The sequence below is a fragment of the Myotis lucifugus genome, unplaced genomic scaffold, assembly GCF_000147115.1.
Source record: "Myotis lucifugus unplaced genomic scaffold, Myoluc2.0 scaffold_30, whole genome shotgun sequence".
Classification (NCBI taxonomy): domain Eukaryota; kingdom Metazoa; phylum Chordata; class Mammalia; order Chiroptera; family Vespertilionidae; genus Myotis; species Myotis lucifugus.
In genome coordinates, this window is record NW_005871078.1 from 4503527 (window position 1) to 4518317 (window position 14791).

Below are 14791 nucleotides of genomic sequence, written 5' to 3' on the forward strand. Positions count from 1 at the left end.
AGAATCCTGGGGTAAATGTAGTAGCTTTCAGGAAAGAGAACAGCCTGGGCTCAGATATGACTTTATGTTGGAATGCAAACCATTCGTGGTATCTTCTCAAAGAAGTGAAATCTAAACAGAGATTGTAAACATGAGATGTTCAGGTTGGAGAAGGAGTTGGGAATTGAGAGGGTGGAGAAGAGTAAGCCAGGAACAGAGAACTGCATATTTTAAGACATAGAGGCCAAAGAGAGCATACCTTGTTAGTGAAACTGGTTTAAAAGAAATCGTCACCACCAAAAATCCTTTTCATGAAAGCATGGAGCATGGCAAGAGGAGAGGCTGCAGAGAGATTTAGGGACTTACTGAAGGGTTTTAAGTAAAATAGTTACCTGACCAACTTCATATTTTATAAATATCACTAATATCACAGGGTGTGGAACAGGTCAGGGGGCCAAGACTAGATGACTACTGAGGAGACTTTTGCAATAATCCAAGTAAGAGATAATGGTAGCTTTGATAAGGGTGGTGTTGGTGAGGAAGGAGAGAAATGTGTGGGCTCGAGAGCGATTTCAGAGATAATTAGTAATAGCTCTTGCAGACAGATTAGATGGATGGAGCAGGAGAGGGAGTCATTGAGGTTGACTCTCCTGTTTCTGACTTGGCAACAGTCGGAACAGTGATTCCCCCGAGGAGATGGGGTTTGTTTGGGTTTCCTCCCCTTGGCTGGATGGAGTGAGATAGGAGCAGAGGAGTTTGGAAAGAAGAGAATATTAATTTTGAGAAAGACAGGAAATGTGGAACCAGAAAGCTAAAGTTGCTACTACCATGGACTGTTTTTATAGTTCACAACATAGCTCCTTATAAGAAACCCTTTGTTATATATATGTATTTAAATATTTAATCTGTATAACAGTGCATAAATATTATTTTTTCTCTCTCCTTTTTATAATAAACTATTCTGAAGTCAAATAGTATTAGATATAAAAGGAAACTTGGAAATGACCCTTTCTCTCCACAAGTGAGAAGACTGGAACTCTGAGAGAAGACCATGTGTTATCTTTAGAGGAACAAAAGTCACAGAACCCAGGTCTCCTAGCGGCCACTCCATTGCTCTTTCCATTGTACCTAGCTAGCTCCACAATGAGCATTGCATCCCATTACAACAAATACACGAAGTTAAAGACTTTATAAAAGAAAAACACCATTATCCTAGAGGAAAGAGAAAATTGCATTAACAAATATATTCATTTTTTGGCAGTATAGAATACTGTTTTAGATAACCAGGGTTGCAGATGTCTAGTCCCTTCTCAGTATTGTCTTTCCTATCCTTCCATTGACCATTCATCCTGATGAAGCGGAAGGGGCTGAAACTCAGGAGATCTGGGCGTAGGCTTGACTTTAACTCTGAAAAATAGGTGAACTGGTTCTACTTCCATGGGCCTGTTTCCATATCTGAAAAAATTAAAATGTGGGACCAGAATCCTTTAAAATACTTTCTTTGCTCTGTCTTTATCATTTCATATTTTCCATCACTGGTTGTCTTTCCTTTCTTTCTTAAACTGCTTCTCCTCCGTGGCAAATAGAAACTTCTTAAAAACCCAGGTACAGGAAGTCACTGATGGGTGTGTTCAGGATGGTCCTGTTTACAGCATGAATAGAAGAGGGCCAGATTTTGGGTTATTCTGTTCACATATTGTATTTACTGTCCTTCTTTGAAAATAAAAATAGGCCTTGGCATTAGGAAGAGAGGCAGAAGAGGAAGACTCGAGTAGATCGAGGTGGGGGTTGGGTGCTATGTTCTTCCAAGTGCAGTCAGGAAGCCCGAGGAGCTGTACCTGGTGATTCATGGGTTTTGGAGAGAAAATACTGTATTTATTTTGTAGTAAATTTGAGAAATTTGTTTTTATTTTTAATTTTAAATAAAATCTGCTTTTTGTGTATGCCATACTATATGGCAACTCAATATCGTACATGCATATCATTTGCAAATGAATACACATACACATATGTTGTGGGAATATGCGTAAACACATTAAGCTGACAGAAGGATGTGTTCAAACAAGTTTGGAAACCACTGGTGAAGAGACCTTGCTTGGGGCGATGGGTGCACGGAACAGTGCGCAGATGAGGTTTTGTTGAGTTGTACACTTGAAACCTGTATGGTTTTGTGAACCAACGTCATGAATTCAGTTAAAAAAAACACAGGCGAGTAAAGGGCATCCAGGTATCATCCATCTTGGAAATAAGAAAAATAACTCTAGCAACAAAGAGGATTTTGGTAGCAGAATTATTTAACTGAGTCTTTTACCTCTTACAGAGTTGAGGAAACATATTCACCCACAAAATATGTTTATTTAACTTACTCTTGTTCATGATTTTTGGTATTGCTAAGTAACTGACACTGAAATGGACTCAGTATAATTTATTTAAACTTTTCAACAGAAGAAGCAGGCATGGATTACATTAGTGTTTTTAAAAAAATTTGGCCAAAAATTTTTGTCCTATTTCTTAGGTTTTTTTCTTCAATTTATTATATCTTCTTTTATTTTTTCTTGACTATTTCTCACAGAATAAGACCACAACTTGCCAAAGAAAAGATTGAAGGATGCCATATTTGTACATCGGTCACACCAGGAGAACCGCAGGTCTTCCTAGGGAAAGACAAAGCCTTTACTTTTGATTATGTGTTTGACATTGACTCCCAGCAAGAACAGATCTACACTCATTGCATAGAGAAACTAATTGAAGGTTGTTTTGAAGGATACAATGCTACAGTCTTTGCTTACGGACAAGTAAGTACCAAATTATTTTCATAGAGTTGTAACTGTTCAGAAGTCTCAATTCAGTTGCACTTTCATTTTTGTTCTTTGAGGTTATGTTATTATGAGCAAGCACATATTTTTCTCTATTGCTTTATTCAGACTGGAGCTGGTAAAACATACACCATGGGAACAGGATTTGATGTGAACATCATCGAGGAAGAACAGGGTATTATTTCTCGTGCTGTTAAACACCTTTTCAAGAGCATTGAAGAAAAAAAACACACCGCAATGAAAAATGGGCTTCCTCCTCCAGATTTTAAAGTGAATGCACAATTCTTAGAGGTAAAGAACTAATTGTGTCATTCGTTTATTTTAAATTTTGTCCTTGAGACTATAGACTTTATGATTTTATGCTTCTGGCTTCTGGTACAGTGTTTTGCAGAGAGTGCTCAATAAATGTTTGAGTAAATGAACATTAGGTCATAGGTAGCAGGAAGAATAGACAATAGATAAGTATTCCTTACTTGTTGGCTTTTAAGATTATAAACACTTGGCCAGTGTCCATAGAGTAAAAGAATTAATATTGTTTATTTCAGAATCTCTCTGCACCCTACCTATAATTACTGTTATAATGTAGGTAGGCTCACAAAGTGCTGGAAACTCAGTGATTAAGACTGAAAGGGAGGGAGAGAACATGAGGAATAATAGGACTAAGGCTGCAGCACTAGTCTGGCTGCAGAAGCTGGTATTCCTACAAGGATAGGCAGATGTTTTGATGCAAAGTCCAAAGGTTGGGGCAGGTTTGGATTCATTTAGGTCAGTGTAGTCTGGTGGGAGGGACGTGACAATCGGATATGAGCAATATTGCAGTTAGGTGAATGGTGGGTGACATTATAATTCTGGGTGCTTCGTTCAAAGAATGTTCTAGTTTAATTCTAGTCTGGATAACCTCAACTAATATTTGGTCATTGATGAAACATTTTATTTGACATTATACAGCACAAAATAGAAAACAATTCAAATTAACAGCAGTTATCTTACTGCTGATTTTAATAGCCATCCCAGTTTAGTAAAAACCAAAGCAAGATAAGTAACTGATGGAAAAAGAAAAAAAAAGTTCTTCCATCTTCCCTTTTACTCTCCAAAATGTTGTTGGGCATTGAGACTTTAAAGCATACTGATAGAAAAATGGTGTGTGCATCCTCTTCCAAGGAGTAGCTCAATCTTGTCAGCCTCTATTGACACAGAAACACTAATATCATTGCCCACCTTGCAAAACATTAAGTATTAATTTTTAGATACATTAAGAAAGGCTGTAGGGCAATAAGAAATATATATTTTAGCTTAAGTAGTAAAACCTCTTAAAATTTTAATTAGGATTTGTCTACATTTGGTACATATTTCTTAGAGTTTGCTTATATTTATAAACTAGAGGCTCAGTGCATGAATTCGTGCACCATTGGGGTCCGGCTGGCCCAGCCCCAATTGGAGTGGATAGGGGCCGGGCCTGTTGGGAGGAGGAGAAGGAGGGAGGTTGGCCGGCCAGCCTGCCCTGATGAGGGCCCGATCAGGGCCAGGCTGGCTGGGGGGAGGGGCCAAAGGCGATTGGCCGGTGGGCCTTACCCCCAATTGGTGTGGGGGGGCCGATTGGGGGTGGAGCTGGCTGGGGGGAGGTGCGAAAGATCTGGGGTGGGGCCTCCAGGGGGAGGGGCCACAGGAGGTTGGCTGGCCGGCCCCACCCCTCAATCAGGCCGGCTCACTGGCCACAGTGGGCATCATAATGACCGGTCATTATGGTCATTACAGCATTTCGGTCACTGGCTTTTTATATATATAGATATTTATCACTTGCAAAGGATTAATAGATCATTTTAGCTAGCTTTCAACTTATCAGTCATGAATACATTCTTTACTGTTCATACTCTTATAAAGAAACCTGACATTCATTTGAATTTGTAATAATAATTGCCTCTTTCATTTTTTACCTATTTTGAAGAAATATATGTCATTTTGAAGAACTTTAAAGATATATTTGAAAGATAACATTATGCACTACATGTTGTTAAGCCATGAGGCAATTTCTTCTAAATGTAAACCTGCAATATTTCTTTTTGATAGCTGTACAATGAAGAGGTCCTTGACTTATTTGATACCACACGTGATATTGATGCAAAAAATAAAAAATCAAATATAAGAATTCATGAAGATTCAACTGGAGGAATTTATACTGTGGGAGTTACAACACGTACTGTGAATACAGAATCAGAGGTGATATTCATATTATAGTTAAAATAGGGCATATTTGGCTTTATTTAATATTCAGCTTTGCTTATAGTTTGCTTAAGATCAAATTCTTAAATTTGTATTTTTAGATGTAACATCTTGTAAAAATCTTGCCTTTTTTCCTCATATATTTTATATCAGGATGTTATTCTTAAAAATGTCACAGCTATGATAAAGTCAATTCATTTATTGTAGCATCAAAAGAGTCCAAGGCAATGTATATATAGTTTTCTTTCACAGCTAGGAAAAGAGAGTTCTGTCATTAAAGGTGAAGGCTGGGACCACAATCCTTTTGCACCTTTTGCCTTCACATATATAGGATTTTACCATGGCTCCTAAAGGGGGACTGTTAAGAAAAGTTACAAAAATATTTTGACAGACGATACAGAGTAGCCTGAGTAATTCAAGATTTTGCTCAGTTTGTTCCCAAGTGTTCCACTGTAACAGTTTGGAATAAAAGCTGCAAATGTCAGCAAAAGGCAAACAATGGAATCTCAGTGTTTTCTCCTATTTAAAAGATAATACGCTATTATACTGAGAAGTTCAGCTCAAAAAGTGCATGTAACTAAAATAATATGAAATTCCACATCCTTTACATCCCTCAACATAGTGGGTTTTAGCGTTAGCTCAGACTTCTGATTGTATGGTATCTTGCTTAAACATTGTTCTTTCTTCCCCTTTTCCAGATGATGCAGTGTTTGAAGCTGGGTGCTTTATCCCGGACCACAGCTAGCACGCAGATGAATGTTCAGAGCTCTCGCTCACATGCCATTTTTACCATCCACTTGTGTCAAACCCGAATGTGTCCCCAAATAGATGCTGTGAGTTACTAGTTCTGATTTCTTTTTTAAAAAAAAATATATTTTATTGATTTTTTTAGAGAGGAAGGGAGAGGGACAGAGAGCTAGAAACATCGATGAGAGAGAAACATCAATCAGCTGCCTCCTGCACACCCCCCACTGGGGATGTGCCCGCAACCAAGGCACATGCCCTTGACCGGAATCGAACCCAGGACCCTTCAGTCCGCAGGCCGACGCTCTATCCACTGAGCCAAACTGGCTAGGGCACTAGTTCTGATTTCTTAAACTTTCAGTCATCTTTTCCCTAAAATCACATAAATCCCAGGAGAAGAGTACATTTGAACCACATTTAGTTTGTTTCCCAATGAGATGTCTCTGATCCTGTTTAAGCTGAAGCTGGCTAACTGTGTAAGGTTTTGAAATAAATGTTTGGATATGTGTCTACGGCAGCCGGAAAGTAAGCTGTGGCCATGTGGTGATGGAGGTAGTCACCCGAGATGCTTTGCTTTTGAGGACTGTGTGCTATAGGTATTCTTTTATTAATATAAGCAAAATCTTAGTTCATAACACCTGGGTTCTGACTGTCAAGTTTCTTTCTGATTTTGTTGTAAGCTTCTAATGCCAGCAGACATTTTTGCATTTATAATTATTTGGCTATATGCCTCTGTGTGCGTGTGTGTGTGTGTGTGTGTGTGTGTGTGTGTAAAGGGGTTAGAAGATATTTAGTGTCACATTAATAAAAATATTTTCAATTATTGTCCTCAATTGCAGGAAAATGCTACTGATAACAAGGTGATTTCTGAATCATCACAGATGAATGAATTTGAAACCCTGACTGCAAAGTTCCATTTTGTTGATCTGGCAGGATCAGAAAGACTGAAGCGAACTGGAGCCACAGGCGAGAGGGCAAAAGAAGGCATTTCCATCAACTGTGGACTCGTAAGACTAAGACCGAGGCTGTGTGCTGAGAATACCTCAGAGATGTTCCATTGTTCTTTTCTCTTTTGTAATACTTAATACGCAAGTGGAAAGTCTTCATGCACTAAGCTGAGAAATGAGAGTTACAATAAACTCGTAAGCTTAGGCATAATGCACCAAATTTTGATCTCCTCATGATTTTTTAGTCTTTCACATTTCAAATTCTCTTCATGTATGTAAATTTAGTTGGATTAAAATTTATGATATGTTCAGAAAATAGTATATATTGTGGAAGGGAGTTACAAAATTCCACATTTAAAAACATTTCGTCAATATCAACATTTAATTTTTATTATGGCACAGGATGACTTTCAAAGTAACATTTTTTTGCTCACATTTTGTGACAGTCGCTTTATTTTGGGAACTATAATCAATGTTTTTTAGGAGATTTTTTCAAAACGAGAACTTTTTAGATCGTAATAGGAATTAACTTTAATACCCTGCCACCTAGTGGTGCTTTTTATTGGAAAACACCTTGTGTTTATTAGCATAAAGTCTCTGTTATATGGAAGGAAAGGAGAGGAGGAAAGGAAAGGGGCCTTCCGGCACGCCCTCTACTGGGGATCGAGCCTGCAGCCCGGGCATGTGCCCTGACTGGGAAGCAACCGGCAATCTTTTGATGCATGGGATGGCGCTCAACGACTGAGCCACACTGGCCAGGGTTGGAAGAAAAAACTTTTAGAGTAACTTTTTGTGTAATAAATCTTTTCTTCTTATTGACTTCATTATAAAATTGGACATTTGCTCCTATATAAATGTAATGACATACTTCTGTGATGCTCACAGCATCAGGGCAAGTGTTTTCTGCTTTGCTTCCCTCCCTAGAGCTGGGGCCTCCGATCACATGTCCCTATTTTGCCATTGCCCAATATTTGCTCCTGGATGATGACAACCCTTCTGTGGGGGAACTGACAATTGAGACTGATTAGACAGAGCCAGACCTCCCAACTCCATCTTGATACCCATCTTGATGCTCCCACCATATGGTTGAATTTTGTGTTTAAGGGAGTGACCTGGGTCCTGAATTTTGTGTATTGTTCTGAATTTTTTAGGAGATAAAATAATGGTGGTATTTACATTTGTTCTATCAGGAAAAGACAAAAGCCACTGGTCTGTTTTCCTGGTTAGGCTACTGAAGCATGTTCAGCTATATCTGGTCAAGTTTCAGTGCGGCCAGTAGTTCAAATTGTAGCCTCTCTGGGAGAGAGGGGCAAGGAGACAGTGTGATGCGGATGCCATGCTACGTTGGCCCTAACAAAGACATGGGAAGAGATGTTTGCATCACTGAAGGGAAGTGTGACCCACATGTAGGCTAATGCTTATGCTGTGGGGGCTAGTTCAGTGACAGCAAGAAAGGCAGTAGGGGTGGCAGGAGGAGTGACTAAAGAGTTCTGTGATTTGACATACTTCCTTTCAATATTGGATGCTTAGCTCATAGAGTCATTGTGTTTCTAAAGACAGCCGTACTTACATTAGGAATACCTTTTTCAGAGGAATCATAGTGATATGTTTATATTGGTTAAAGGAGCGTTTGTTTTCCCACAAGGTAGCTGTATTTCAACAAGATAGTGTTATGAAACTGTTGAACTACGTAAACATTTTATTTCTTCATTGAGTGGAGGAGAAGAATTTGCAACATGAATTGACAGTTTTCTGGGGACACAACCTGATGGTCTGATAGTTCTAGGGATGGTTAAAAGTCACCAATCTTTATTTATTTCTAAAGAAAATTTCTGAATAGAAGTATTTGTGAATTATGAATATATGTAGTACTAAATTTTGAGTCAGTTTTAGTCAAATTTCCTGTCAGTTTTTAATAGTTAATAGAGAAAACTTTGAGGTTTAGGTCATACTTCAAAATATAAATGCAAAAAAACACACACCCAGACCTGAATGTTTTCAATTCTGTCATGTCTCCATACTATTCTCTATAAGCCTTGGTTATTTAAAAGGGTTATAATTAGTACATTTTTATCATTTTCCTGTCTTTCTCTTTTAGTTGGCACTTGGCAATGTAATAAGTGCATTGGGAGACAAGAGCAAGAGGGCCACCCATGTCCCCTACAGAGATTCTAAGCTGACAAGACTGCTCCAGGATTCCCTCGGGGGTAACAGGTATGCATACGTGATTGTCCGTATTTGTGAATTTCAGTTACCCATTATTATTAATGTAAGTTTGTAAAGCAACTTATGAAAACTGGTTTTATTATAAAGCAAATGGATAGGATGAGGAACTAATAATTATTAACTACCTAAAATGTGTGAGGCTTTCTGTGTTGTTCCTTCACATAGTCCTTACAACCTCCCTTGAACTAGGTATTATTATTCCTATTTTGTAGATAAGAAAATTGAAATTCAGAGAGTCATTGATTCACAGTCACTTAGCTTGTAAATGAAGTCCATTGCACGTGCTCTTTCCACTTTATCATTGTTTCTGCTTAAGTGCTTGTCACGTAGCATATGCCTAATACAATTTTGTTGGAAAATAAATGTGGTCTAAGTAAACACAAAGTAATCTAAATATGCTTTATACTATTTTACAAAGTCTCCTAAAAGTTAAACTTTTTTTTTGCATGTGGAAAAACTTTTAAAAATGTCAGTTGAATGAAATATAGGGTATTTGCTGTTTATGAACTTTGTCAGCATCACTGATATTCCCTCCCTTTTCATATTTTGAATTATTCTGATATTTAATCAGCTAAACACATGATTTTGTAATGCATTCCTTTTTATAAACATCAACACATTGGCTTTATGAGTAGAAACATTTTTGGCATTTAAATTCAAACAGTACAGTTCAGAAAGTTTTAGATAGCTGTTACATTTTTATTTATTCTTTTACGGTTAATAGAGTCTATTTCAGTGTTTTCAAGCTAAACAATCTCAGGTTCTTCTCACCCATTTCCTAACTAGCTGGTAACTCTTCAAACAAGAAGACCTCTTTATTGAGCATCAATTCCTGCTTAAAATTCTAAGACTGAACTCAACTTAAAAGCATTGCACTTTGTATAAGCTTTGGGGAATAGAAGACCTTCATTTTGTGACATTTGTATAAATTATCTTAAAAGAAAAATTAGATCAAAGATATTTTTGGACACAAGCTGCATATATTTTTGTGCACAGTCTGGTGACTTTTATTTTTAAAAGTGAAGCTGGATTTTATACATTTATAAAGTTATAACAAGATTATAGCAAAAATTCTGAAAAGTGCAGAAAAATATAAAGCATGAGAAAAATCAGTTACATTTCTACTACTTACAAGTAACTCTGTTAACATTGCAATGCATTTCCTCCCTAATGCATAATATAATATGGTATATGATATAATAATATATGATATATAACATAATAATATAAATGGTATGGTTTCGTTTAAGACAGATATGTGGCTTTATATAAACTTTAAAAGTAAACAACTTTAATGTTTTCTTTTGTGCTTTTCATAAACACAACCATTTTTGAATATGTATCTTTTGGATTTTATTTAATGACCATTTCCCTGTATAATAGATCTTAGCACCTCTCATTCTTGACTTGCCCCATTCTCCTTAAGCACTTGATCCCAATGCTTTTCAAGGACAAGTTCTTTTCCTCCTCCACCCCAAATTTGTGGAGGGTTAATATTGTGCACGACTGTACTCAGCTTGCCCCATTTGTGACTTACCATGTGAATTCAAAAACACTGGAACTGATCTATACTCTATTCAGTGAGTTCATTGATTACAGCAATCTCAAATGTTGCAAAATTTTAAGACACTTATTTTTCATTTCTATACTTATTATGAACTGTTTTCAAATAGTTTGCAGACTGGCATTGGACTGGGGTCTATACTTGAGTAGTCCTGTTCTCTAAACAGTGTCTATAACCATTACTCTTACTTGATTACCTTATCTTCTTCATCAAAAGAGAACTAGAGGTGCATAAATTATCTTAACTTTCAGATGTCCAATAAATAAATATGTGCACATGACATACTCCACAAACAATTATTAAGGGCCTAGTATGTTCCAAATATTGTGTTATGCAAAATATACTGATAAATAAAAGTTGATGGTTCTTAACCCCTAGAGTTTAGGGTATAAGAGCTGGCATCTATTAAATTTCAAAATAATAATAATAATAATATAACCAATAAAAAAGAGATATGCAAGGGATATGAGGAAGCAGAGAGAAAAAGTACAGTCAGATGAGGGTTGGATTCTTGGATGAGATGATACTTGAGTAGAGCCTTGAATAATAATAAGAGTGAGGATAAATAAGGATGAACAACAGTCAATAAAGGGAAAAAGATGAGTGGAATGGGATGTCTTTTAAAAGGGTTACTAGGATGCTGTGTTGAAATTATTGGGGGAAGGCAGAAGGCCGGAGTGGAAGCAGGAGACTAGGAGGTGATTGATTAGAACTGATGGGCATGAATTCCCTACTGAGGTGGGTAAATTCGTTCTTTCAGCGTCAGTGCCCATTAGAATGTCCTTGTCTGTTTCATTGACAGACATAATAGCTGGGACATTTTACTATTCTATTCTTTGGTTGGTAAAGCAATTCATCATTCATCATTACTGTAAAGTAAAGTTTCCCATCTCTCCTGTGTAATCTGGCCTGAACTTTGACCAGTCAATCACAAATGATGTTTCTTATAGCATATGGATATACTATACACTTGTTCAGGTGATAGGATTTTAGTGTGAAATTTTTGCTGACAACAAAAATCAGGTTATGAGTGATTAAATAAAAAGAAAAAAGTTTAAATCCTCAAATATTAAGTAGATAATGAAAGAAATGATTTTTGAATTTCAGTTTGGAACATAAGTAGATTAAGTTTTAGAATTATTCTGTGTGCATTGCCTCAACTCTTTTTTTGTAAAGAGGTGAGAAATAAATATATGTACTTATTATACTTTCTCAAAACATTGTGGATCAAAGAAGGGTAATATATGTTAATTTTCTTTAAGATAGTCGCAAAGCATAGGGGCTTTTACATTTGCTTTTATTTTTAAGTTATCAGTTTCAATATTTTGGTATCTCAAAGAGAAGATATTATTCAAAAGGCAGGAATTTAAAAAGTGATTATTGCAGTGTTTTATTTGCTTTATCTGTAAACCAAATTCTTCTTTGTCACTTTCAGCCAAACAATCATGATAGCATGCGTCAGCCCTTCAGACAGAGATTTTATGGAAACTTTAAATACCCTCAAATACGCCAATCGAGCTAGAAATATCAAGAACAAGGTGATGGTCAATCAGGACAGAGCTAGTCAGCAGATCAATGCACTCCGCAGTGAGATCACACGGCTGCAGATGGAGCTCATGGAGTACAAAACAGTAAGCTACTGGGTTTGACTTTGCATTTTGTGATAACATTTTGTGAACACAGTGATGCCTTTTGTGTTGCCTTGCACGCGTGTTTTTCTGGAGCCTCCTGTCTGTCATGATAGTGGTCTCCTTCCTTTTGAAGGTCGAATTCTCTAGTTTTCCTTGTGGGTAGCCTTTAATGATGGTTAGTCTATCTATCAACCTGTTTCAAAAGGCTTCCTATTTAATCAATCAATTTATTATTATTTTTTAAATTGATTTTGGAGAGGGAAGAAGGGGGAGAAACATCCATCGGTTGCCTCCTGAACAGGCCTGACTGCAACCGAGGTATGTGCCCGGACTGGGAATGGAACCCACAACCCCAAAGAACACTCCAACCAACTGAGCCACACCGGCCAGTGCTCAATCAATTTCTTCAGTGACAGAACTGCCACGGAGGGATGCTGTAGAGCAAAAGGATCACTTTTTCCTTGAGGCTGTTGAGACAAAGGGCTCTTGGTTGTAGAACTTCATAGCCCTGTGATAGCCTTAAACAAATCTCTTGTGTATTTAAGGCTCCTCAACCAACAGGTACATCTTTTTTCTTTTCTAGGGTAAAAGAATAATTGATGAGGAGGGAGTGGAAAGCATCAATGACATGTTTCATGAGAATGCTATGCTACAGACTGAGAATAACAACCTGCGTGTCAGAATTAAAGCCATGCAGGAGACGGTTGATGCACTGAGGACCAGAATCACCCAGCTTGTCAGTGATCAGGCCAACCAGGTTCTTGCCAGAGCAGGTAAGCCTGTCGGGTGGGACGAGTAAGGGCACCTCGGGAGAGCAGGGCACATTCTTTGTGTTCATTCATTATCTCGAACATTTGAAGTAGAAATGTCAATCTGTGTACAACGAAGTAGAAATATACAATCCATGATGTTCAGTTAAATGCTTAATTTGTAAATAATACATTCTTACAGGAACAAAATGTGCCCTTTACTTTGCTATTTTATCTTGCTGTCTGCTTGTGTAGTGAAGGGTGGAAAATGGGCTGTAGGACTTGTCTTTTAAAGCATTATTATTTTGTTTCTGTAACTTAGTGTTTTTCTCCCATTCTGTTTTGTTGAAGTTTTAATTTAAAGGAAATTCTGAACTTCATGTTTTATCTTGCAGGGGAAGGGAATGAGGAGATTAGTAATATGATTCACAGTTATATCAAAGAAATTGAAGATCTCAGGTACAGTTCATGGTCTGTAAGATATAATGCACATTTTGGGGTTTTCAGTGCAGTAATATCGCTAGCTGTTGGGTTTACTGTTTAATCATTGTTCACGGTGATATTTCTGCCCTTTGGTCAGATTAACTTTAGGGGAATAGGTACTTGCCTTTCCATAATGTCACTTCCCAAACAACTTTCCTTCCATCTCTTCCCATATTATGTCCCCATGTTATCTTCCTGCTTTGGTTGTCACACCCTCATGGGAACTTACCTAACCTGACACACAGGACAGGCATGTGGATGTAGTGATCTTTAGTGCCTTCCCTCACCATCATCATCAATGAGTCATCTCTAATTTTTTATTGTCACCCAAGGATATTTATTCATTGATTTTTTTTTTTTTTTTTTTTTTTTTTTTTTTTTTTTTTTTTAGAGAGGGTGAAAAGGAGGGAGAGAGGTACATGCTCTTGATCAGAATTGAACCCGGAACCCTTTAGTCTGCGGGCTGACCTCTATCCACTGAACCAAATCGGCTAGGGCTCATCTCTAATTTTAAAAAATCTCTGATCACTCCGGTTCCCTTTTGCTTTTCCAGCTACACCTTATGTGTGAATCATTGCATCCCTACCACTTTGCCTGCCTCTCTGGTACAGAGGCTCATTCATCACTCACATTTCACACACGTACTACAAATGCTCACTATATTATGTATCAGGCACCATGCCATGACTGAGCAAGTGACATAAACAAGGAGTTCACAGTCTAGGTGGAGAACTTACATGTAGTAAATGGAATGATAGAAACCAGTAAAAGGAATGTCATCGCCTGAGCCCAGACTGCGGGAATAGGGATTGAAAAGAAGGTCAGGGACACTAATCGTTTCTATAGTATGTTCAGGTTCCGTGGTTTGTCCTGATGGCTCAGCTACTTTCTCTTGCAGTAAAACCACAGTCAGCTCCATGGGGAGCATCTAAGTAGCTCAGATCTCATTTCTGTACACATTTGCAGAAAATAACCAAGCGGGAAATGTTTCACAGCTACCCTAACACGTCTCCATCTTGTATTTGTGTTCTCTTTCCCTTTCTCTTCCTCTGACTATTCTAGAGATTTTTTTTTAACTTTAAAAAAAATATATTTTAATTGATTTCACAGAGGCAGAGAGAGGGAGAGAAAGATAGAAACATCAATGATGAGAGAGAGAGAGAATCACCAATTGGCTGCCTCCTATACACCCCCTACTGGGGATGGAGCTCTGGGCATGTGCCCTGACTAGGCATCGAACTGTGACCCCCCTCGTGCATAGGTCAGCGTTCAACCACTGAGCCGTACTGGCTGGGCTATTCTAACAATTCTTAAACAGAGAAGAGTAATGTTTCCACTGTTCTTGCTTCTACTAGGCACATTGGATCCCTTAAGTGTTTCAAAAGCAAAAAAACAACAAATGAGCAGACATCTGATGTGGCAACAGATAGAG

General features: G+C 37.7%; 1 protein-coding gene across 1 annotated transcript in view; it reads left to right on the plus strand.

The window, feature by feature from the left end:
• KIF21A (kinesin family member 21A) overlaps positions 1-14791 on the plus strand; it is a 90518-nt gene that overhangs the window by 20623 nt on the left and 55104 nt on the right. The window contains exons 2-10 of the mRNA XM_023752269.1: positions 2552-2774; positions 2904-3086; positions 4863-5012; positions 5714-5848; positions 6599-6766; positions 8805-8920; positions 11932-12127; positions 12711-12900; positions 13272-13335. Of these exons, the coding sequence (XP_023608037.1) occupies positions 2552-2774; positions 2904-3086; positions 4863-5012; positions 5714-5848; positions 6599-6766; positions 8805-8920; positions 11932-12127; positions 12711-12900; positions 13272-13335 (1425 nt within the window). The remainder of the gene's footprint in view (positions 1-2551; positions 2775-2903; positions 3087-4862; positions 5013-5713; positions 5849-6598; positions 6767-8804; positions 8921-11931; positions 12128-12710; positions 12901-13271; positions 13336-14791) is intronic.